At 47.1% G+C, this 25273-nt stretch overlaps 1 protein-coding gene across 3 annotated transcripts in view; it reads right to left on the bottom strand.

The window, feature by feature from the left end:
• Positions 1-7653: 7653 nt before the first annotated feature.
• Positions 7654-25273, bottom strand: part of NAA60 (N-alpha-acetyltransferase 60, NatF catalytic subunit) — a 34128-nt gene continuing 16508 nt past the window's right edge. For 2 of the 3 annotated variants that reach the window (XM_019489979.2, XM_006268538.4), the window contains exons 2-7: positions 21244-21359; positions 18322-18451; positions 17075-17171; positions 14098-14332; positions 12729-12915; positions 7654-12203 (exon numbers count right to left, since the gene is read on the bottom strand). In XM_019489979.2, the coding sequence (XP_019345524.1) occupies positions 12759-12915; positions 14098-14332; positions 17075-17171; positions 18322-18451; positions 21244-21353 (729 nt within the window). In that variant the 5' untranslated portion in view covers positions 21354-21359 and the 3' untranslated portion in view covers positions 7654-12203; positions 12729-12758. Of the gene's footprint in view, positions 12204-12728; positions 12916-14097; positions 14333-17074; positions 17172-18321; positions 18452-21239; positions 21360-25273 lie in introns of those variants that run through there. The other variant, XM_019489980.2, reaches the window with a different exon arrangement.

Raw genomic sequence — 25273 nt, 5'->3', positions numbered from 1 at the left:
GGGTGGGAGGTCTGTAATAGACTCCCACCATTATGTCCCCTGTGCCGTGTTCCCCACGGATTTTAACCCAGAGGGTCTCCAGCCGTCCACCCTGGTCGCCAATATCGGCTTGCAGGGACGCGTAGCTTTCCTTAACATAGAGAGCTCCACCCCCGCCCCTTTTCTCTACACGATCCCTCCTGTACAGGGTATAGCCATCTATCCCCATGGTCCAGTCATGGGTGGAGTCCCACCAGGTCTCCGTGATCCCTATGACATCATAATTGTTTGCACTGAGCAGGAGGATGAGCTCCTCCTGCTTATTCCCCAAGCTCCTGGCATTTGTGTACAGGCAGGCAAGTGCCCCCTGGGGGGCTCCTTCCTTGCCCACAGATTTTACCAGGGCTGGGGCTGGGGCGGGCTCCCTTGAGTGCCATGATCCCCTGGCTTTGCAAGGATTGTTCAGCGGGCCAGCAGTGGCGGTCGTCCCCCCAGCTACTCCAGCCGGTCTGGGACCTGCATTATATGCAGCAGGGATCCTGGAGCGGCCAGAACAGGCAATTCATTTAGTGTGGTCTGGCTGGAGCTGCATCTGTGTTGCATGTGGCAACTATTGGCCAATGGCCATTATTTTTGAAAACTTGTGCAGATTGGGAGAGGTCCCAAACAATTGGAAAAGGGCAAATTAATGCCCATCTTTAAGAAAAGGAAGGAGGAGGATCCAGGGAACTACAGACCAGTCAGACTCACCTCAGTCCCTGGAAAAATCATGGAGCAGGTTCTCAAGGAATCCATTTCCAATCACTTGGAGGAGAAGAAAGTGATTGGGATCAGTCAGCATGGATTCACTAAGGGCAAGTCATGCCTGATCAACCTGATTGCCTTCTATGATGAGGCAATTGGCTCTGTGGATGTGATGCACTTTGGCAAGGCTTTTGATACCTTCTCCCTCAACATTCTCGTAAGCAAGCTAAGGAAGCGGGCTGGATGAACTGACTGTAAGGTGGATAGAAAACTGGCTGGAGCAATCAGCCTCAGAGAGTAGTAATCAACAGCTTGATGTCTCGTTGGCAGCTAGTATCAAGTGGAGTGCCCCAGGGGTCAGTCCTGGGGCCGGTTTTGTTCAATATCTTCATCAGCGACCTGGAAGATGGGAAAGAGTGTACCCTCATCAAGTTAGCAGATGACATCAAGCTGAGGAGGGTAGCAGATACGGGATTCAGAGCGACAGAAAGAACCTGGGGGTTACAGTGGACAATTAACTAAATATGAGCCAGCAGTATGCCTTTGTTGCCAAGAAGGCTAACGGCATATTGGACTGCCTTAGTAGAAGCGTTGCCAGCACACTGAGGGAAGTGATTCTTCTTCTCTATTTGGCACTGGGGAGGCCACATCTGGAGTGCTGTGCCCAGTTTTGGGCCTCCCACCATGGGAAGGATGTAGACAAACTGGAGAGAGTCCAGCAGAGAACAATGAAAATGGTTAAGGGGCTGGGCCACATGATTTATGAGGAGATACTGAGGGAACTGGGCATATTTAGTCTGGGAAAGAGAAAACTGAGAGGGGATTTAATAGCAGCCTGAAGGGTGATTCCAAAGAGGATGAAGCAAGACTGTTCTCAGCGGTGGCAGAACAAAGAGCAGTGGTGTCACATTGCAGCAAGGGAAGTTTAGGGGATATTAGGGGAAACTTACTAGGAGGGTAGCAAAGCACTGAAACAGGTTACTCAGAGAGGCTGTGGAATCTCCATCCTTGGGGGGTTTTTAAGACCTGGTTGAACAAAACCCTTGGCTGGGATGATCTAGTTAGGGCTGGTCCTGCCTTGGCGGGGGATAGGACTAGATAATATGAGGTCCCTTCCAATCCTGATTTTTTTATGATTCTGTGACTGTCCTGGCTGACTTGCACCATATATGGTGTGTTGCATGTGGTGGCCACTCCAGCCCATCTGTGACCTACACTGTATGCAGAGCATGTCCCAGTCTGCCTGGAACAGATGCTACATGCAGTGCAGTCCTGGTGCTGCTGGGGTGGGAACTGTACAGCACAGCTGCCACTGACCAAATTATACATCACATGGTGCCTGTTCTGGCTCTAGATGGTGCAGATCCCATGGAGCTGCCGCTGGGTTAGGTATGCTGGGGGGAAAGGGGTCCACAGGCCAGATCTGGACTGCAGACCAGCCCCACATCATAGGTGCATGCTGTGCCCCCTATGGTTCTCATCAGACCCAGGGGCAGGATGGCAGGAATCTGCAGGTCGGATCTGTCCCTTGGGCCATGTTTGACATTCTTGACTTAAGGCCTCCTCTTTCCCTTTCTAGGACCTAGTCTCTACTGACCTCCAAGCCAAACCTCAGTGCCCTGGTGTCCTTTCACAGCTGCTTGAGCTTTTCTGTCTTTTCTTTTGGTGGTATCTGAGTTCTTAGATTCTACTTGTTTTGTTCCCCATTGCTACTATTCCCATAATAATTACTAATGGTTAAACTCATCATTTAACCTGATGGCTACTCAATAAAAATGTCACCTTTAATGTGGCTAACTCTAGCTGGAACACGATCTGCTTTAAAGTATTTCTGCAGATTAGGACTAAGGCTGAGCCTTAAGCTGAAGCTAGTGGCAGAATTAGTTTACAGGGCTGATGTGCTCAGTATGGCTGTACTCATGAATGAGAACAGGCAATGACATTCTGCATAGCTTGTGGGACCCAGACCTTATCTGAGGTAAGATTGAAGTTTGACCATCTGGGATGTGTTCCCTCTCTAGGCTCTGGGACGACCAACAGGGTTGGAGTGGTGTAAGGGTGTGGGGTGAAAGGGTAAGGAGCTAGTGTCCTGGCCAGCTCTGAATTTTGCCTGCCATGTTAAGGAGCAAGGAGAAATGTCTTTTTCTTCTGCCAAACACCCTGTGGACTTTCAGGCATCTTTTGGGGGAGAAGCTATTTTCCACCCCTATAAGATGCAGTAGAGACATACCATGGCCAAGAATGAAGAAAGACTATGTGATCACATGAACAGTGGTCTGGCAGGATGGCTCTTATGTAACTGGCTGATACTAGTTTTCACTACCTTCTAGTTGGCAAGAACAGCAAAGAGAATACAACTTGCTAGTGGGTTTAAATGGCTTGTGTGCTGAACCGTGGAGGTTTATATTGTTCTGCTCTCTTCACCTCGAGTAAAGAGGTTTTCTACTGAAATAGTCATAGCTTGGGCTGGAAGGGACCAAACCATCCCATAAAAACCATAATCTAAACTCTACGTAAGATTATCATCAACGCTGAGGCAACACAGACACAATACCCTAACCTGCCAGAGGTAAAACAGGGGAACCATGGCAGCCATTGTCCTGTTCTATAAAATATTTTTAATATACGCTCAAGAAGTCCAGGGTAGAGGGCCAGGCTCCCCCCTACAGAGAAAGGCAAAACCCCCCACAATCTATACCAATCTGGCCATGGGGTAAAATTTCCTGACCCCAAATATGGCACTCAGTTTGACCCTGAGTAGAGAGACAAGACCCTCTGGCTTTGGTCCTTGAAGGAGCATTGGCAGGCCTCAGTCAAAGTTCCTAGCCTTGGCTGTAGCCAGCACCCAATGCCTCTGAGAAAGCTTAAAGACCCCCTGACACATACAGCAGAAAAGGTGGGGCAACTAACAAAGCCCAGGAGCATGAAAATTAATCATGATAGAACATAAGCATAGCTACACCTAGATCATACCTGACTGGTGATTGTCCAAACTCTTCTTGAACACCTCTAGTGATGGAGAGTCCACAGCTTCCCTAGACAGTCTATCCCACTGCCTCACTCGAACAGCAAAGAAGTGTTACCAGATATCCAATCTAAACTTATTTTGCTGCAACTTCCAGCCATGGGTCTGTGTCCTCTTCTCTACAGGAAGAGAGAACAGGTGCTTTTCCTCTTCTTCATGGCAGTCCTTCAAGTATTTGAAGACTGCAGTGTACCCTCTTAAGCACCTTTTTAAGAAGCTGCATATGTCTAGCTCCTTCAGCCTCACCTCATATGACTTACTTTCCAAGCCCTTCATCATCTCTGTTGCCTGCCTCTGACCTGCCTCTAATTTCTCCATGTCCTTTTTAAAATGTGGAGTCCAGAACTGCACACACTACTCCAAATGAAGCATAACCAGTGCTGAGTAGAGTGGCTCTATCACCTCCCATGGCTTGCATCTCATGCTTCTGTTGATGTATCCCAAAACCATGTTCACCTTTTGAATGGCTGCATCACACTGCAGACTCACTTTTCCATAGAGCTGCCACCCAGCCAGCTTTCACCCATAGGGGTGCATGTGCACTCCCTGACAGGCTGTGCTCCCTTCTTATGTGATGGGTGGGGGGAGGGCAGGGAGCAGGCAGGAGCGCCGGTGCCCCCCACAAGTGCTGGCTGGGGAGTGGGAGCACCAGATGAAGTGCTGAGGCTACTTCCTGGTCAGCACAATTGGCTGTGGGGGGATTCTACCCTCCCCCTGGCAAGATTGGCCATGGGGAACCCCCCCCCAGTCACTGGGGGGCATTCCCCCCCCCCACAACTAAGGTGTCATGAGTCACCTATGGTCACCTATTTTATATTTGTGTTTTTGATTCCTCCCAAGCTGTATAGCACTTTGCATTTGTCCACACTGAACGTCATCCCATTAGTTCTAGCCCAGATTTCCAATCTGTTGAGATCTTTCTAAATTGTACTCACATCCTCCAATGTGTTCACAGTCCTTTCCAGTTTTGTGTCATCTATGACTTGCTCAAGCTTTCTATGCCAGCATCTAAATTGTTAATAAACATGTTGAACAGTACCAGGCCCAGGGCAGACCCCTGTGGCACTGCACTCAAAAAACTACTTGTCATTCTGATGTAGACCCATTAATAATTACAGGGACCTACTCAAATAACAATTTTGTGATTTTTGTGGGAACAGTGAAAAATGGCAGTTTTCACGATTGTGTGTGGAAGCACCAGAATAAAAACAAGTTGCTAAAAATAAAATGCTGGCTCCCCAGTGGGAGCCCAGTGGCTGCTGTGGTCCAGCCTCACAGCCTTTTGGGGTTGGGGGTGGGAAAGGCTGGAAAGCTGCTGGCACAAAGGGGAGCAGCCAAGGTCTCCCTTCCTCCCTCTGCCAATCAGTGGCAAGGGGTGTGACCACACAAAAGGTAGTCCTTTTGGCCAATCAGTAGTCCTCTCAGCCAATTTTAGCAACAACTTGTGTAGCCACATTGGTCTCTTGACATTCTTTTACTTCCCTAATGTTGGGGCAGTTTCTTGCTGGGCTTCCAATACTTGTGCCTTTTAGATGCTCCCAGTGCTCGTGGATGTTTTTTATCACTTAAGCTATCCTCCCATGATATGCCCATTAGCTCCGTGAGTTGGATTAAATCCACCTTTGTGAAAGCTAGCGTTCTAATTTTGCTGACCTCATGCTTTCCCTGTTTTAGGATCTGGAATTCTAGCGTATCATGATTGTATCCTCCCAAGTTACCCATCACCTTCACTTCCTCCATCAATTCTTCGCTGTTGGTCAGGACAAGGGCCAAAATCCTCCACTTTCTGGTGGAGATAATCCCCACACAATTTAGGAACTGGCTTGACATTTTACATTTGGCTGCATTGTTCTTCCAGCAGATATCCAGAAAACTGGTCTCCCATCAGTACCATTCCATAGCTTTTGTTTAGATTTGTCATCTGCTTAAAGAGAGCCTGATCTACCTTCCCACCCTTATACTGGTACCATGTCTTTTGCCTTTCATCACCCAAATGCAATCTGCTTTGCTGTCTTCTTCCTCCTGAACCAGGGAACAACGTTATGTATTCCTGACATAAAAGGCAACACCACCACCTTTTATCCCAACCCTGTCCTTCAGAGACTATAAACCTTCATGCTGAAATTCCAGTCATAAGAGCTGTCCCACCAGGTCTCTGTGATGCCAATAGGATCAGTTTTTTCATAGGCTGCAACTTTCAACTTGTCTTGTTTATTTCCCATATTTCTTGCATCTGCATATATGCCTTATTGTTTTTAAAATTCTGGAAGCTTTTGCACCAAGTGATAGAACTGGGAGCAGTGGGTCCCAAAGACTTGTTGGAGTATTGCCTTTGTCATTTTAAATTTGCTAGAGTACATCATTAACCTGTTCTTTGTTCCCCTTTCATCCCACAGTGTATGATGCTGCCACCTGTTTTCCTGTAGCAAACAACAGTTGCCTTCTATAAAATGAAAAACTACGAATGAGACGTGCTAGTGGCTAGCATTACTCTGGATCTATTTGCAAGAACTCCCCCTTCCATGTTTGGAGTGCCTAGTTTCTGCCCCACCCATCTAAGAGAATTCACATAGATTCTTGAGCAGCTGCTGAAGCAGTGGAGAAGCGGCCCAAGTGGCACAGCTGCCCAGAGGTAGGACATACTACGAGAGGACAGCTGCTGGTTCAAACTGCCTGCGGCCAGTCACACAAGTTAGTTCCTTGAACTTTTTTCTGACGTGATGAAAGGGAAAATGAGAGTGTCTAGCAAGCCTCCCATAGTAAGTAAAGCATATTTGCCAATCACTAGTAGGGAGATGGTAGTGTGATACACCATGGGTCCAGCCAGCCTAGGTCATTCCAGCCTCCATGCTAAGAGGGCCAAAGGAGGGAACAGTCCATGGGTTCTGGCAACAACAGGATGAGATCAGTGATCATCTCAGAATTATTTCAGCTCTTTAGAAATCATTTTGAGGTTTGCCAGGAGAATCTGGCTCAAGGACAGGGACTTCAGTTACAGTACCCTGGACAGCAAGGAGGAGGTTGAGTTGTCTGCAAGGAAATAATTTCTTTCATCCCACTGCTCCACTGGGATAAACAGCAGCTCATGACATGGCCATGATCTGTGAATGGGATGAGGCTGCTCTCAGGTTTTCTTTTCCATTGATACCCAAGGGCAAGCAACACCCATGCACTGGCTCAGACTGGTATTATAGTGGAGTGGAAATGAAGAGGGCAGCTCCATCATGCTTGCATTAGTCAGGTGTCCCTGCAATGGAGCCTCTAATGGCTCCTTTAAGGCTGAAGATTGGCTCAGCTCTAGTGGGAGTGGCACAGTTGCTTTTGTGAAGGGGAAGCAGAGAACAGAATACACGCAACTGCATTCCAGGTAGCTAACACAGTGCCTGTCACCATGAAGGAGAGTAATGGCCCCTGCACAAACCCTTTAGGGACTAACAGTTTCTCTATAACAGAAAAAGGCATAAACAGTAGCTAGAATGGATTGCTTGAGGCTGAGCTTGGAGCAGCAGCATTGACACATGGGTGTACCCTGTCAATCTTTGAGACCTAGTGTCAGAATGGTGCAGAGACCAGAAGGCAGCCCAGGCAGGAGCACCAAGGTCTGCTATGCAGGGTGCACAGCAAATACCCAGGGAAGGTAATGCAAGTTCCTTCAATCATCTCTGACAAGATGGCCAAGACTTTCACCAACCACTTTCCTAAAGGAAAGGCTTTGCAGCAGTGGCCCTTGGCATGCTCCTACCAGGGCCAGAACTGTCAATCATGTTTAGGCAGATGATCAATATGTCCCACCCCCAAGGAGAATGAGTCTCCCCACTGAGGGAACACAAGGTGTAATGCTGCTTGTGGTAGGCAGCTTTCTGCAGGCACTAGCCACGGTCAAAATCTAGCTAAAACAAAGAGAATCACAAAAGAAAAAGAATCTTTTTAATTGAAGACATTTAGAGAGACAGGCCAATAGTGGCAGCAAGATACTCTTCAATAAATAACAGGGTACAGTGGGGACATGATGCAGGCTGATGCTGTGTGTGGCTGACAAGCCTTCCAAATGAGGACAGTTTATAGAAGGTGTACTGAAGCTAGGACAAGTTGCTGGTCTCTGGGCTTGCTCCATTTCAGTAGCATTTAAGGTTAGTATGTGCAACAGAGAGGATACAAAACAATTGTAACACCTCCAACCCAGGCAAACAGGTAAAAATGGAGATCAGTTATTGTACAGCTATTCAGAGAGACAGTAAAGTGCCAAAGAAAACCCTGGTGCACAAGAAAGGGTCTTTAGTGTGTTACGAAATCCTCAAGATGAAGTAAAAAATGCATTTAAATAAAGTCAAGAGAAGGAACCAACACAACAGGTGCTGCTGTGACTGGCTGCACATCCTCGAGCCTTCAAGGAAGTGAGCGATGTAGCCAATGGGAGATCCTGGCTCAGGGGTCATTCACTGTCCTCAATGAACACCACACCAGTCACTATGCTGCAGTGCAGAATACATGATGGAGAACAAAAACTAAGCATTGGACTCAGTCTGCTTGGGTGGGGAGGTGGGGTTAAAGAACTGTCCTTAGGACTGGCTTCATGCTTAGGAGCCTCAACAAAGCTTTACTAGGACCCCTTTAAATTGGTAAATTCTTCCACACCATCTGCTCCACCTGGGAAGAGCCTGCTGACTGAGACCTAATTGGAACCAACATTTTAGGAAAGCTTCCAGCAGGGCTCTCACCAGCCCAGAGGGAAAGTGCTTTTCCTATCAGGGGATCTAGGTCACTAGCAATTAAATAGGGAGGAGACTAAAACTAGCCAGTGCACAATGACTAGCAAAGGGCAAAGACTTTCTGTAAACTCAGTAATGGGGAGCTCGGTCCAATAAGACCCAGAACCTCAGAGTGCTTTGATAGCAGGCCCTGCCTGAAGGATGCTGGTGATCTTACTGTACCTAGTGCCTACTTTAGGAGAATTAGTCCTGCACCTGCATGTGTAACTGCAATTCCAGCACACTGATTCACCCCTTTTCAAAACTTCCCAAGTTTTTCCTGTGTGAGAGACAGCTGGTCCAGCACTTCATTTAGAGCCCCCTGTTAAAATGCAGCACTGGGACAAGTGCATGATGGGGGAGAAACTGAGAGGTTAAGTATGGAGAGTTCTGCAAGGCAACTGCTACCCAAAGAAAAACCCACCTATGCTAAGATGACCAGGTTTCCTCTTCCTCCTGACAATAGTTCTTAAGAAATTCTACCTGGGTTCCAGCAGAAGTAGTGAAAAATCTCCCAACCCATTGCAGTTGCTCTCGACTATAAAAGACAAACTCAGCAAATCCTGCAAACAGAGTCCAGGCCCCTTGCCTTAAGTTCAGAAGGACTCTCAGCTTCTCTGCATTTTGGAGAGATGTGCTGGCCAGATTATAGCCAATTTTTCATAGCCTGGGATTCTTCTTACTTAGGGCCCAATACTCCACTGGGCTATGGGATACAGATAACATCTCTCTGCATGATATACATGGGCCCACCTGCTATCAAACTCTATGTAATATAGATTTATGCAGCTCAGCCCCCACAAACAACAAAAAGGATGAACTGCACTGCCCAAATAACACCCAAGGGTTTGCCAATGCCTTAGCTGCTCTGATGGAGAAGTAGTTCCTGACTCCTATGACCCTTGTTCACTTCACTAAGCACAAAGGCATCAGCGGCAGAGAGTATCATTTACATCTGCATCACGGAGATGAAAGGAAACAGTACCTTGGTGAAAATAGGAAGGTCAAGCCAGAGATTCTGCTTTAGGGCTTGCTGACCCTTCAGGGGAGCATGCACGTGTTACAGATTCCACTCCTCCCTTGGGAGACAACTTTACACCCAGAAGTGGAAGCCCCCTAATCAACATGCCTGAGTTTGGAAGCAAGGGATTCCCCCAAAGGAAGCAGAGCTGCAGAGGAAGGAATGCTGATTCACAGTTTGAGCAAGTGAAAACTGGCTGCTGCAAAGCACTGTTCAGCTGGCTGGAACTGCCCACGTCTCCCTCCTCTTCTGCCAGTGGCAAGCCAGACAGACCCCAAGCTCTCCAGTGCTAGCCCTTGTGAGTGGTCACAGTCATCTCAGGTGGGGGCTCTCATTTCCTCTCTATTCTGAATGAGACATAAGTTACCCTCAAGGCCCTTCATGGGGTCAACTGTCCCTGACTCATTTCAGTCTCTTATTCTGCAAGCTCTGCATTGCGGGAAAAGTCCCCATTTGCAGATTTACCATGTTTGCACTGCACAGCAGCACTAGGGACTAAACTCCTCTGTTTAGACCAGCCCAACAGTACATGTTCCCTGTTCTAGACAAGGAAAGCCCAGCTATTACTTTGCATGCTTTAATTCAGAAACAAGCACATCTGTCTTGAAACTAGACTTGTTCCTGCAACAGGGCAGAAGGAGCTATAGGTGCCAAGGTGAGCTGGAAAAGGAGGAATGTCTTCCAGCAGAGATTCTTTCTGCTGCCCATAAAGAGATGGGTACCAGCATCTCAGGCAGAGCCTGATTTAAGTGTTTCCTGCAGTTGGCTCTTCGCAGTTTGAGATGATGTTATGAAGCAAAACCTGCATTAAAAATGGGTGCCTTTGGCAATTTGTTTAAGGAGGCTCCATGTAGCCAAGGCTGCCCACTACTTAAGATACTGGCAATGCCAGCAGCAGGGAAAGAAACTATTCCCATTTCACTTGGGGATTAGCTGTCCTGATAAAACTTGGAGGTTGAATTATCCTCTACTGGGTGTTTGCATGCATTTCAATGCCATCTTGAGGGCTCTGTCTTCCATTAAACTGAAGTTACTTTAGGAGGTCAAGTCTGGCCTGCAAAACCCTGACACTTTCTGTCTCCATAGGGACATTTATCTAGGGACTGGTTTAATATACTGAGCCGTGATTCTGCCCCCAACTCTACTGTCTAGGCTCATGCTTTAGCACAGGGCTGTCTGCTAGCAGCAGAATACCACGTACCGGCTTTCGTACAGAGCCTCTGTCAGCTGAAGTCCCAGTTTCAAAATGGCTCTGTGGGGCTTAGCAAAGTGAGTCTAAGCCCTGTGAGGAGGAAGAATGGGCTCAGTACAGCAGGTAGAAGGGGGCTAGGCATTCACCAACATGTTTGCTTTGCTCAGTTCCAAGTACTCCCATTAGCAGAGGTAAGGAGCAGGTAGAACTATTCCAATGTCATCCCAAGAAACACACGCTCCTCTCTTACGAACTTAGGACCTATTTTTAAAAACTAATGCAATAAGCAAGTAGTACCAGTGCCTTGTGAGCCCATGAGGAGAGAGGTATCCTGGAAAGATCAAATATTTCACTGCACTGATATAGCCACACAACAGCAGGGAAGAGGGGGCCATAGAGAAGAGGGGAGGAAGAGAAGAGTCCATAACAGGATTTGGGATACTGCAGGATTTGACTCCTGCCAAGAGGCAGTAAAGTTGCCCAGTGACACACTTCCTCCTGGCTTCCCCTGGGCTGAAACTCTACAAAGGAGCTGCAGCTACTTTTCTTCAGTAGCAAAGAAAAGTTGCAGTGATCTTTGCACAAATCTTGTTCCTAAACATCCTGCTGAGGTTACCCCACATCTCAAGGGGAGATGCTGCGCAAGGGAGAAGAGGGGGCCTCACACCTGTTTCCCCAGGACTCTGGCTGCAGCAGTGGGTCTGCACACCCAAACCCATGCCCGGTCAAGTTCTAGCTCCGATACAAGCAAGTTGATCTATATACTGTAATTTATATATTTATATTTCACTATGAAACAGTGATTTCACTCCCAGCCTTCTACTTCAGTGCATCCTGAACCAGATGCTGTTGAAATCCCAAGGTGAGGTGGGGGGAGCTGCTGCTCACACTCTCCCAGGGCATCTCAGCAGCAATTTTCTTCCTGTGACTGGCACCTACACAAACTCAGTAACAGGATGAGCAAGGACAGCTCCAAAGGAATGCACCCGTTCCCCACCCACCTTCAGGAATGAGGATGTGGCTGCCCCACCCCCAACCCTGGCATTGGCCCCTAAATGTTCCATGGACTCTAATGTGGCTGGTCAGTGTCTGCCAATTAGCCTCATGGCACATTCCCTTCAGTACCTATGGGTTAGCAAAGCAGATGACTGCACTGCATATGCAGCTACATGCACCTATTCAAGTGGTCAAAGGCAAGGGGAGTAGCAGTGGAAGTGAAACACACATAGACCTGTGATACCAAAGGCCCCTGCTTGGAGCACAAGGATGTCTGAGAGGACAAGAGTGACTGTCAATCTGTGCAGTGCTTCTTGAGGCGCTGGGTCAAGATGATGAGAAACAGGACTATGGCAAGTCAAGTACAAGGTCTGCCAGATCTTGGTCAATCCAAGGAGTGAGGTGTCAACTCCAAGGGGCTAGGTTGACAACTGGAAGCCAACATCACTGGAATCAGTGCAGAGCAGGATGGTTCAGAAGATGAAGGGAAGAATGATCCTATCAAAAGACAAGAGAACAGCCACCGGATAATCATGGGAAATTCATTATTTCCACTTTGAGCACCAAAGCCGGAGCCAGTGCCATGAGGAGCAGAGTCCAAGGGAGACATCTTTCATTCAGTGGGCAGCAGATGGATAATGTTTTACTAATTACCAACTCAGGAGGGAGTTCAGGGAACAGTTACTACTGTTCTGGGCTCATGTGAGTTACACCAGGTTCATGCCCTGATCCTCCTCAGAATGAAGTGAGCGGGTGTTTTGCTGCTGAGCACAGTCAGTGATAAGAGGCTGGACTAGGCTGTTAACTGCTTATCAGCATACAACACTGGGGAATCCCAGACTGCAGCCTGTATAGCAGCTCTTTGCAAGGCACCAAACCGCAGGCTGAGCTGCAGCCTGTGTTGTTATAGCCCGTTACAGCAGGGCTTTACTCTGGCACCGAAATGTGGTTGTTTTGACCCTGGTTTGAAGCAGTCCAAAGCTGTAAGGAGAGATGGTATGCTCCTCCCACCCCATTGCCTACCTCATGTTTTCTGAATGCCTTCTGAGCAGGTCACATTGTCCGGCTGTATTCAATGCCACTCTTCGCAGAAATGCCAGACCATGGTAGAAGGCTGCAAAGAAGGCTCTGAGCTTGTCGGTATATCCTCTGAGGAATTGAACATGGGCTCAAGTTAGCTAGCGTTGATCCAATGTGCTGTAGGTAGTCAGTGGGCCCCAGTTAAGGACAACAGGAATGTTTAGACTGAAAACTAAAGAATAATTTAGAGCATGATAGCAATACCAGCTTCTAGGAAGTTAGCACTAAACAGTGAGCCTAGTTAGCTGCCTCTCATATTTAACTAATGCTCACTTTCTAAAGTAACAGGGTCCACTTTACAGTGAAAGAAACAAGGCTGCTTGTAAGTGTTCTCTACCAGCTGCACGTGGAATGATTTAGCTGAATAGCCACTGGGTATCCTTCTTTAGGCCCCAGTAGTTCACCTGTTGGCACTATGATCCATGACAGCAGAGACACTGAGATATTAGAGCTCTATCTTGGGAGATGGAACTTCTTTAAGCAGCTCTACTCACTGACTGATCTAAAATCATATCTTATGATGTAGTTTGCTATTTTGTACTCACCTGGCCATTCTATACGATAAAAAAACTCACTGAGCTGCTTGCTTCCAGCTGGTTCTTGAACCTACCTACCACACTACTCCTGATGGGGATTCTCCATTCTATATGACTTGCAAGAGCTAACTTGTTTCTGATCTACACAGAAAAGGGCATCGTTTGTAGTTTGTGCATCTTCCCCTCTTGGCAGAAGATTACCTCATTAACATTAATTTCTGAGACTTGGCTTCACGTTTCAGTTATGTGCAAAGTGGAAGAGTTTCAAAGGTACCTGGCCTCAAACTTGCAACTGTCAGGGTCAAAACTACCACTCAGCAGGGTGGCCTCTGCTCAAGTTGAAGCAAGGATTGGGTCAACAGGTGGCGCCATAGGTCAGGATTGATTGAGCCATGTGGAGAACCCAGGCCTGGGACAGGCCACAAGGTTAGACAGCAGGGGCACACTAAGTAAATGCAGAAGACCCATCCCCATTGTGCTTGGCTCAAGCTAAGCAAGTCATGTTCACCAATGTTTCAAGCCCAGTTATAAATTCTTAGGCCCGTAATAGATGCACTGTTTCAATGAAATGACCTAAAAAAGCTTTGAAAGAAGTTAGACAAAAACAGGTCAATAATAGAGTCCTCAACTCTCTTTCAGTTTGACAAAGCCTGGATCTAAACTGACACTGGTCACCAGCTGCACAAAGGCCTGGTTTGCCACATAATTTTTTTAACCCAACACATTCAATTAGGTACACCCTGCCCCACACCTAAGCAAACCCAGGTAAAGGATATAAGATTGTCCAAGGAGGATGTCCGCCATTGATGTACAGAACGTAAGTGAAGCCATCTTTGAGGACCCCTCTTATGGAATAATAATAGGGCAGATAGTGGTGCTGTTTAAAGTCTCTGTTTTCATAGAAGTTTATTGCTGTGTTGTTGGTGGTGAGGACATGTAAGTAGATAGCTTTACAGTGGTCTTGTGCAGTTGTTGATATATGATCCTTCAAGCTTTCAAGTAAGAGGGAACCTGTCAAGGAAGGAAAAGCAGCTTTACACACACGGCAGCGGCCCTCTTACTGATAGGTTGGGGCACTGCCCTGAGCACTGACTTCTGCACCAGCACAACTAGCCACTGTGGTCTCTAGATGCATTTTAGAATATTCAGCAGGACATGGCTTGAGCTGGGTTAAAAAACAGCTCCTTCCTCATAACTGCCATCTAGTTTTGGTGGGAGTCTGCAAAGTGGGTAACAGTGCTGTGGATGGATGGTGGGACAGGTCCTACATGTATGTACTTGGGATGCCCATCAATTTGCCAGCAACAGACCACTGCAAGCTAAGCAGTGATCTGCTACAGTGTAGCAAGGTACCATTTGAGGCATTACATCACTCAATTCTCTTGAATGCAGCACCTATATCAGTCCCAGAACAGAGTACTGGGATACAGTTCCCATGCACAGCTCCCACTCTGTATCTGGGATGATCATTTTAGAACAATGGAATGTGTTATTGGTAACCCCAAACCTCCCTGATTTAGGTCAATGTAGAGGAACATTTAAACATGGAAGCTGCACATTCTTCTCTCTTCTTCTTGAAATGTACCTGAGCAATACTGCATTTTCATACCTACACTGGGAAATCAGTTAATTAAATTCATAATGCATAATTTTGTGTCCCAAATAAATATAGTTTCTTTCTGGGTAAGGGAGAGCACAGAACTAGAACCTGAAGCCTGCTTCGGGGGGGGGAAGGAATCAGAGCATCAGTGCTCAAATACTACTTAACTGGAAAACACCTGGAACTAAAAAAGCCTCCCCTGTGAAAGGCTTAGATTTAGAGTGGAACTGGAAAAAACTCTTGAGAGCTCTCAAAACTTAATTCTCCCAGAAAGACAGTAGCAGTTGTTATGCAAAGGTAGATTGTTCTCTTGTATTGTTCTGTTACGGCTATGGGATTCTGAACACTTATGGAGTGGGTGGACTTCCAATAATGTCACAAAATGCTGTCCAGATTTAATGCATGCATAGAATATACTGACCACAGGAGAAAAACTCCAGATAGGTGCACTTGTTTGTCAGGTTATCTGAAGGTAAGTCAGAGACCTCATAAACCTGACATTCAGAAAAAACTGAAGGCGAATTCATTCTTGGAATAAGAATTTTCTGGTTGTATTAAAGAGATTTCATTCCAACACTTCACTTGCATATGAACCAAGTCTAGTCCTCTTCCATAAAGAGACCCTCTTGGTCATTTTTAAGGCATATCATGTTGATTTGGGTTTGCATTTCCCTAGATGCAAATGTTTTTCCCCCGAGCACTCCTTTATTCCTACAATTATAAATCCACCTATTGAATAGGCCAAATAAATGAAGCTGGGTCTGACATGATCCCAGCTGTACAATATCTCAGCGTGGGCTTTGCTGACACACACAGTACAGTATTCTAGCTCAGTGGTTCTTAACCTTTTTGCTACCAGGACTCATCTGCAAAGATCCATGGCCTGTCCCAACCCACACCCCCCTGGCCCTGCTGGTCCCCAGCCCCCAGTCTCCTGCCCCCCCAGGCTATGTTGGTGTCCCTCACTCCTGACCCGCAGCCCCCTGCCCTTCCCAGCTGCACCTGTTCCACTTGGGCTGGAGCATGGTGGCAGTGGTGGCTCGGGCTCATGTGGGTGGCAGAGGCCCTGGCATGGACTGGAGGAAGGAGGAGGAAAGGTCTGTGGCACCTCGCCGCCCCCAGGCTGGGGCTGCTGTGCCGCACCAGGCAGCCTGGTTATGGCCCTCCAGCAGCATTTCCCAGCTGCCCCACCCCCATGAGCACAGGCACTGGCCTCAGTGCTGCCAGCCTAGCCACATAGCTCTCCCCTGCCCCTTTCCCCCACTGGAAGGGGCAGTTGCCTTCCCGCCATCCCTCTGTCCTGCCACAGCTTGCAACCCTTTGAAATATTTTTGGGACCCACTTTTGGGTTGTGACATGCTGTTCTAGCTGACAGTGTTTGAACAGAATGTTATTCCCATGCACCAGATACCTAAGAATGTGGATGGTACCTGCTGCACACCAAAAGAACGTTTTGTCTGCTCATGAAACATACAGTATACCCCTGCAACACTGAAAAGGGCAAGACTGTTTTGCTGTAGGATTTTCCCACAGCAACAACTGCTGGGCCATAGCTGGGATAACTGATGACCAGTGCACCTACATGCTGGATGTAATCAGATTCATACTGTTCTTTATCCCAACCCCCATGGTCTCTTTTTAAGGATTTTTATTGAAAGTTGGAGAAGGTGCAACATCTGCAGCCTCTGGGGGCTACAGATTTAGCTCCTTGAGAGCTGCAGCCTATATCTGGTCCTTTGCAGTGGACTCTCAACCCTGACCTGGAGAAGCCAGCTGAGTTCTATCTCCAACTGCATTCAGTCCCTGGCAGCTCTCCCAGGCCTCCAAGCAAGAGAAACAGTTACAGGAAGGCTTGTACAGCATGATTAACTAATTTTGTTCCTAGTGGATGAGATCTCCACCTTGTTTTGGATGCCAATGAATGGCCCCAGATGCGAAGTCCTCTCAGGCAGTCTTTATTCAGAAGAATGCGACACACAGCAAACTTCATTCCCCTTATAGAGCAAGCCTGTCTCAAAAGAGAAAGAATCAAGACATTTGATCCTTTTGCCTGTACCCATACAGCCACACTTAAACGTACATCACAAGAAGCAAGCAATCTACATGACTGATCAGGACTTGGGAACAGAAAAAGTTATTTTGCATAGTCTTACCTATTCCATGTTTTCTAAATTCTTTCACCACTCCTAGACTTAAAATGTAAGCGACTTGAGTGTCAACAGGAAAATTGGAAGCTAGGATATCTCCATCCTGAGTAAAGACATAACAAATATTAGAATGGCGCAATGTGAAATCTCTGTACAGCAGTGAATTTCATCAGCTAAACAAAGCAAGTAGCAGAAGAATTCTTTTTGTCCTGCCATCTTTGCAGAACTGCTAGAAAGGAGAATTAAAAAACAAACAAAACAAACAAATGAACCCACAGGCTCCTAAATAGAAGAAAAAGAGGAAGTATTTAGTTGCTTGCAGAGGTTAGAATGGGGAGAGTTATACTACTTTAACTTTTTCTTCCAGTCTGTATGGTAGGGAAAACCCCCCCAACAGTTTCTTTAATATTTTAGAGAGAATACATATATTAACTCAATGTATTTAACATATAGTTGCTTACTGAAAGAGACAAATTTAAAAATCACAGCATGGAGTTCTATGTTTAAGTGTCCCTATCAGAAGTCGGCAGTTTGCCAGCAAGCACACACTTTTCCCCTGCAGTTTTCCTTCTAACACACCACCAACAGCCATGTGAAGTTCTACAAGCCAAACTGTGACCTCAGCAGCAACTGTGCAAGTCTACAGATTTCAGTGACATTTCACAAGTGTCACCAAATGAAGCTTAGTAAACAACCTAGCAATGCACAACAGCACACTGATTCTATAGGGATACCAAGAACTGCCTCAATAAGGGAAAGCACCTGTCAGGCCAAATGACGCCTGGCAGAAGCAGTGCTGCTATATGTATATCTGCTCCTCAGATTCTTTTGCTCTCTCAGGAACAAAGAGATGTGTAATCACAGCTAAAGGGCATTTGAAAAAAAGCAAAAAATGAATAAATGAAGCAGTCTGTAATGCATCATCATGTCTGTCTGCACAGGCACAGAATTCAGCATTTTGCAGAAAAGTGCTGCTGGCCAATATCTGTACACCACTAATGGATTAAGAACCCATTCATTGTTCTTCCACTCCAAGCAGGGGAAGCCTGAATTCAAACATGTCCTACTTTTTCTCTCTCTCTTTTGCAATCCGCTTTCTTTTCATGTAGAAAAGTTGCTGCCCATGTCATTCTTTTGGTAAGGTCAGGACGGCTCAGGAAAACTGGAGAGATGGATCCCAGTGCACGTAATCACTGGAGGGCCGGCAAGGCACAAACATGAGATATCATATCCTAGGCGCATAATCTGCCTACCTCTTTATGCACTTTTGTTCTGCTCTTTATCTCAGCTACTATCATTCCCACAATGGCGCCTCTGTAAGTGGCTGCAAGGGAAAAGAACTTCTTGTTGGAAGTGATGTCCCGATACCATGAGTCAGGATACCTGAGAAGAAAAGCCAACATTACTCACGAATCCTTGAGAACACAGCATTTCAAATTCAGCCATGATCCTGAAGTCAGTCACACTTTCCTCAAAATTTGAGTTACAGTAACATTTCAATCAGGACAGGCAATAAATGTTGAGATGTTGCTGGCTGATTGGAAATACAGCAGGTGGTACCCTTTCAAAAGGGTCAGTCAGAGGTGGATATCCAAGCTGGCCTAAACATAAATGAGTAACCCGTAAACATCAGAATCCCCTTGTTGATGGTGACAATTTAACACAAATACCTGACAACAGACCCTTAACCCAAATAATTGTTACTTTTTTGCCACAACATTAGAAACAACAACTAAAAACAACTTCTAATACTTTTCTTATCCTACATCTCAACAGCTGTTGTGAGGACTTGAAGAAAAACATGCATTTCAGATGGGAAAGGTTTGTATAATTTTAAACCTCTGCATCTCCTGAAGACCTTGTGCAATTTGCCTCATACTTTCTAGCCAGGCTCCATCCTGGGATAAGACCTGACAAAAAACATTCTCAAATTGATTTATTTGTGCAAACTATAGGGGGTCTCAAACTGGATACATAAATGGAGAAACGAAATTTCTTTCCACTTTAATTACAGAAAAGCCAGTCTGTAAATCTATAAGGGACATTGCATTGCTTGTGTTAAAACAGGGATGGAAGAGTGAGGATGGAAGTATTTTGGACAAATATTAAAAGTAATTTTAATAACAAGATGCTCTGTTTAGAGACCACTCAAAGCCTATTTCAGAGAGCTATGCCATTTAATGGACTAGCTCCACATTTTGCAAATAGCAATGGTTTTCCCTTATTAAAAACTCTGTATTTACTCCTATGGTCAGGTTTAAGGCACAGACATTCGTCCTTTTTATTGGTTGATTCCTGGAGCAATGGGTTGGCTTCACTGACTATTAGATTGACACCTCGACTGGCTCCTCCAGGAAGTCCTCCAGAGTGACAACTACAGAAGAAACTAGAAATTAGCACTGGACCAGTCACTGAACTCGATGCTGGAACATGAACCTCTTTACCCCAGATTTTAGTAAACTGCCAAACACTCAAGGGTGTCAGGAAAGACCTGTACAGGATTTTAACAGTACAAGATGTCAACAAGAATTAACTGAACAGTCCTGATACTTTGCACTTTAAGTTTTCAGATTCTAGCAATTTCTAAATTCAGAGATGTCCAAATTTAGATTTTTCCAAATTTCTAGATTTAGAAACTATGCAGTGTTTTCAAGATCTTGGCTTGTGAATCTCTTTCCACAGTTCACCTGAGTAAAGAACTGTATTCAGGTCTGGTGCTCTACATGTATGGTTATGAACAATGAAACAGACATCTCAAGCTCCTCCTCAGGTTCAGGTGCTGACTAGAAGTAATGCCAGGAGAGACAGACCCTGTGCAAAACCACCACAAAAATGTTACATCAACAAAGGAAAACAGGTTGTGTACATCTATCCACTCCATTTTCAGTAGATGCTGGAGGCCAAAGGAGGCAGGTATGCAATGGGATTAAAAGGCAGCATCCCTTAACTCAGCAGTGAACTCCTGTATCTACACAAAGTCCTTACATAGCAATCCTGGCAGATGTTCAATTAAAGGACCTACTGATATCTGATCCACAACCTCAATACTCATGCTGCCATCCATGCTACACATGCATAGCAGGAGGCACAACTGTAGGATTAGGGACCAGATTCAAATCATGCCCTAGTCCCAGTGCAGGGCTCACCCAGAACTGGCAATTAGCAAGTCAAGTGCCTGGTGTGGCCAGCTTAGAGTGCCAGTCAGCTGATCAGTGCTCCTGAGGCTGGGAGCATTGATCAGCTGATTGGTGGTATTGGCCACACATTCAATTTAAGATGTGATGGGAACCAACCACAAACGTTATTACACATTTTCTGTAATAATTCTGTGGCTTGTTCCCCGTTTTTATTGTACCATTAACTACATGAACACGTGGCCATACTACTAAAGACATAATTATTGTATTTATTCAAATCCAAGACAAGGTCCATCTGTCCTGTCCTCCCATCCTCCCCACCCCACCCCTTGCACATTCAACATGGGGAAGAAATCACCTTGTCTTGGATTCAAGTACAAGGTGAGGGGGAGGGGAGAGCTGGGTTGGAACCAGAGTCAGAGCTGCAGCAGCCTCATGTCTCCACTGAAGCCTCTGCTCCCTACCCTGCTGTTGGGTGCTGCTACATGGCTGGGCAAGGGCTGGAGCTTGCATGCACCCCATGCTCAGGAGAAAATGAGGCTGGAGCCGGAGCCATGCATGTCTGATAGTAAGCAGTAAGGGGGAAAGGGTAGAGGCTGGGGGTGGGGAACAGGCAGGGGGTAGAGGCTGCAGGGGAATGAGCTGCACACAGCAGGTCAGGGGATAGGTTGTAAGGGGGACAAGTAGTGGGGGCCACCTGCCACTGCGACTTTCCCCGCTGCAGTGGTGGGGAGAGAGGCAAATTTAAGGTGTCCCCTCCCCCCCCCCCCCCCCAATTAGATTCTATACATGGAAAATCATGATAACTTTATAGATACTACATATGGAAAATGTAATTATTGGGGGTTATCTTAAATTCTGCTTACTGATGTCTTAAGTGTAACATCTGCCAGGGGCCCAGGATTTGGATAGAACAGTTAACTGTTACATCACCTGCTGCACTTGTTCTTGGCTCTGTATTTTCACAAAGGTCAAATTCACAGCTATTGTTTACAAAACACACCCCCTCGCCTGCCACCTCTCGGGACTGTTACCTACTCAATTGGGAACCAGTCACTGCAGAGCTGTTTCACTGTGTCTATGTCATCGTGGCAGAGAAGACGCAGGTTTATGTCAGTAAGTGCAGTCGGGGGCACCTCCTCTGTCATTCACACCTACAAGGGAAGAGAAGCATATTAAGGACACAACCAAATGCTTAACTCTTCTCAGCCACTGAAAAGAATCTGCGACAAAGGCAAGATGGAGCTGGGAGAATATTTGCTTTCAAGTAAATTCTCTCAGGCAAACATGAACTTTCAGAGCTGAAACAAATGTAGTAAATGTAACTTGCTTGTACCAGCACTGATACTGTACATGGCTCAGTAGATGGTTTACACAGTGCTAATTCTCATCCTTACACCAGGCACCTGGACTGCAGGCAGTAGGATGTGCGAAGCTTCAGTAGCCAATTTGATTTGGAGGAGATTTGGCCCGATTTGGGAGTCGAATCTTTGAATCTGAATCAAACTGGGAGACCCATTAAAAAGTCCAAATCGAACTGGAAGCTGGACCCGGGATCCATGCCAGTAATTGGGGGGAGGGGGAGGCCTGAAGGAGGGGGGAGGGGACCATGGGGGGACCTCTACTGGCTCCCCCAGCCCCCCTGAGCACCCCACCCACCCAGGCCCACCCCCTGCCCTTTCCCCTTCATGGCTGCCCCACCCAGCCCCAGCAGCTGGGCACTTAAAAAAAAGCAAAAAAAACCTCCCAAAAAAACAAGCCCCACACTCACTAGCTGCAGCAGCAGTGATCGGGGACTCTGTGGGCTTGTGGCAGAGCCCCCCCGCACAGCATGGGGCGACGGCAGCAGCAGGGCCCCCCCTCCTCCCCAGTACCCACGTGGCAGCTGTCGCATCGAGCGGGTGCAGTGAGGCTCGGCAGGGTGCTGCGCACTGTCCGGGAGCTGGTGCCGCACGGGCTGAGTGTTGCCGGGCTCCAGGTGACTGCTGGAGCCACCCCAGCTCCGGAACAACACACGGGGCCCTGCCAAGCCACACTGCTGCTGTGTGGGTGCCAGGCAGGGGGGACAATCTCCACTGCCCCCCACTGCCCTGCAGGAGGGCTCTGCCACAAGCCCCCAGAGGCCCCGATTGCTGCTGCTGCAGCTGGTGAGTGCAGGGGTTTTTTTGTTTGTTTTTTTTTTTTAAAGTGCCTATTTGATTCAGAGGAGATTCAGCTGGAGTCAGCAGCAAATCTCCGAATCCGAACTGAATCGGGACAGTGATTCGAATCACTGAATCGAATCACTGTCCAGCCGAATTGGCCAAATCCGAATCCGATGCTTGCTGCTTTGCACAGGCCTAGCAGGCAGTGCTCACACTTGCACATCTGGAACACTACATCTGGTACACCACCACATATATCCAAGACACTACATAAAAAGGCAACTCAGACTGAGGTTCCTATATGTAACCATTTTCAGAGAGCTACAATAGTACACCAGAGATACATATCCAGGCCGGGCAGGGGGCAAGGAGCCAGAAAAAAAAAGTCGAATACTAAAAGTCACACACTTATTATAACATTTTTAAATTTTATTTTGAAATTTTTTTGTGTCATGATTTGTGCTTGCGTAGTGTGTATACAGGTGACTGCATAATAGTTCAAAAATAAAGTCTTACTCTTGTATATTGTGTGTGGGGTGTGGTTGGGAGGGGTGTGTGTGTGTGTGTTTATATCGTGGTGTGTATACATGGGGGGGTTGTGGGGACAGAGTGGGGGTGTGTGGGGTGTGAGGACTCCCCTGCAGACTCCCTCTCCTGTGGCACATAGCCTCTGCTGCTGCTGGCAGCAGCAGCAGGTGGCAAGGCCTTCAGGTTGCTCGTGGTTCATGCAGGCACTGCTGCCTGGTGGCACATGGCTCCAGCCAATTCCAGGAGCTGCACATGGCAGCAAAAAGCAGAGCCAGGCCAACCCATCGCTATCGTAAAGGGCTCCCCATGGCACATGTGCAGCTCCTAGCACTTGCATGCCATTGGGGAAGACCAGTGCAATGGAGCCAGCGGCCTGGCCCCGCTCCCTGCCACCATGTGCAGCTGCCAGGACTCTGCCAAGAAGCAAGGGGCAGGGATCCCCTCTGTTTCTGGTGGGGTCCCAGGACCTAAACATAGTGGCAGGGAGCAGGGAAGGTAGCTGGCTCCATCGCGCAGGGCTTCCTCCTGCTGGCACACGAGTGCCAGTAGTTGCACATGAGCTCTGGGGAGCCCTGCGCAATACAGACAAGTCAGCCTGGTTCTGCTTCTTGCCGCTATGTGCAGCTTCCAGAACCGGTTGGAGCAGCGCACCACCAGACGGCTGTTCCTGCGTGGGCCATGAGCACCTTGAGGGCCCACTGTCTGCTGCTGCCACTGGTGGTGGCAGGGGCTGTGCACCATGGGGGGCCACACCCCCCAAACCTTCCTCACACCCCACACCCTTCCTACCTGATCTGTGCTCCTGCTGCTCCCCTGGGCGTGGGCTCAGGGCTCCTGCCAGCCCCAAGCCCACGCTCCGCACTCCCACCCAGCTGCATGCCCGCCCCCCCCACTTCCCTACCTCCTGCCCAGAGCAAGCGCTGCATCAGGGACAGAAGGAGCTACTAGATGCTGGGAAAGCCAGGCAGGTCCCCTGGCCAGAGATGTGGGGCAGAAAATTTTCCAGTGCTTTATTTTTCCACAGGAAATTTTCCACCCCACATCTTTGGTTCTGAATCAGATTTGCCTCAATTTGATTCTGAAATTGAACTAATAAGTTACAGATAGTGACAGTGAAACTGGAGGTGCCGCAATGACTTCAGTGAAAGACAGTTAAACTGTGCTGAAGTAAATGAGTGGATAACCATGGCATATCATGCACAGTTCTCTGGGTGTGCTAAAATTAGTGTGTCAACAGTTTTCAGTGCCTTTGTTTTTTCCTTAAATTTAAACAAGGTAAGGGAAGTACATGCTATTTACTTTTTAACTTTATTCAGGGAGAGACAGTAGAATGAGATCAGTTTACTCTGCTTCTGGTCCTTCTGTACCAACACTTCACCTCAGTTTGGATTTAAAGCACAGCAGGGAATAAGTTCCTACAAAAAAAACAACTCAACTTCTCTTCCTTCACCATCATCACCACAGAATCTGTGGGATCACACAAATACAGAATGAGAAATTTTCTACAATGTTATCACAAAACTTATTTAAAAATAAAGGGAGGAAAAGGGCGGCCAGTAAGTGGCAAAGCAAATAATTACTTCCCTGTGCACAAAGAAAAGAGCCTTATAGAGCCCTCCAGCTCCGAGGGCTGGATCCAGTGTCTCCATGGGTTGGATCTTCCCCGCAGGTCAAACAATACCAAATGCTGGACAAATGCACTGATATTCATGGGAGCTTCTGTGAGGAACGGGTGTCAAATTAAATGCTTGCTGTTGGTTTCTTTGCTGTTTGACAGAGCCAGACAACAGCTTGTATACTCCAGCACTTATTGGTCACCTTTTGTCTCTTGTAGAGAATTTGTCCTGTCTATCCATTTATTTTTTCAAAAAGAGCCTCTCACCACTGATATGCTGAAGCCACCTGGTTCATACTGGACTGGCGCTGGGTTTTTCCATCCCACAGTTCGAAAAAGGTTGCTGATCCCCGCCTTTTTCCATCTTCTATGTTCCAGTTTCTATAACTTGTTTCCTCTACACCCCACCCCCTCAACTCAAAAAAGCTCTCAGACAGTAAGTAATATGTAGAACTGTTACAATCATTAAGCATCCCTCAGGCCTTCAAGCAATGACATTTTAAATTTAGTTAGGCCGCCTTAATACACGTGATTTTCAGGATTCATTTGAACTCAGGAAATAGGCAGTTCCCCCGTTCTTTGGAGCAAAGTCAAAAATGATCTGGCCATATAACTGGAAAGGGCAGAGAACACCTACAACACCAGAAGAGAAGGACATAATGATCTAGACTAGAGCAGCAGTTTTCAACTGGGTTGCTACAAGACCCTTTTAAGGGTCCTGTGATGGCAGCACCAGCCAGGTGAAACTGTCCCACATATCTATTTCCAGGAGAGATGCACA

Source organism: Alligator mississippiensis, chromosome 13 (assembly GCF_030867095.1).
Source record: "Alligator mississippiensis isolate rAllMis1 chromosome 13, rAllMis1, whole genome shotgun sequence".
NCBI classification, from domain to species: domain Eukaryota; kingdom Metazoa; phylum Chordata; order Crocodylia; family Alligatoridae; genus Alligator; species Alligator mississippiensis.
The sequence above is the reverse complement of the archived record's forward strand: the minus strand, read 5'-3'. Positions and strand labels throughout refer to the sequence as shown.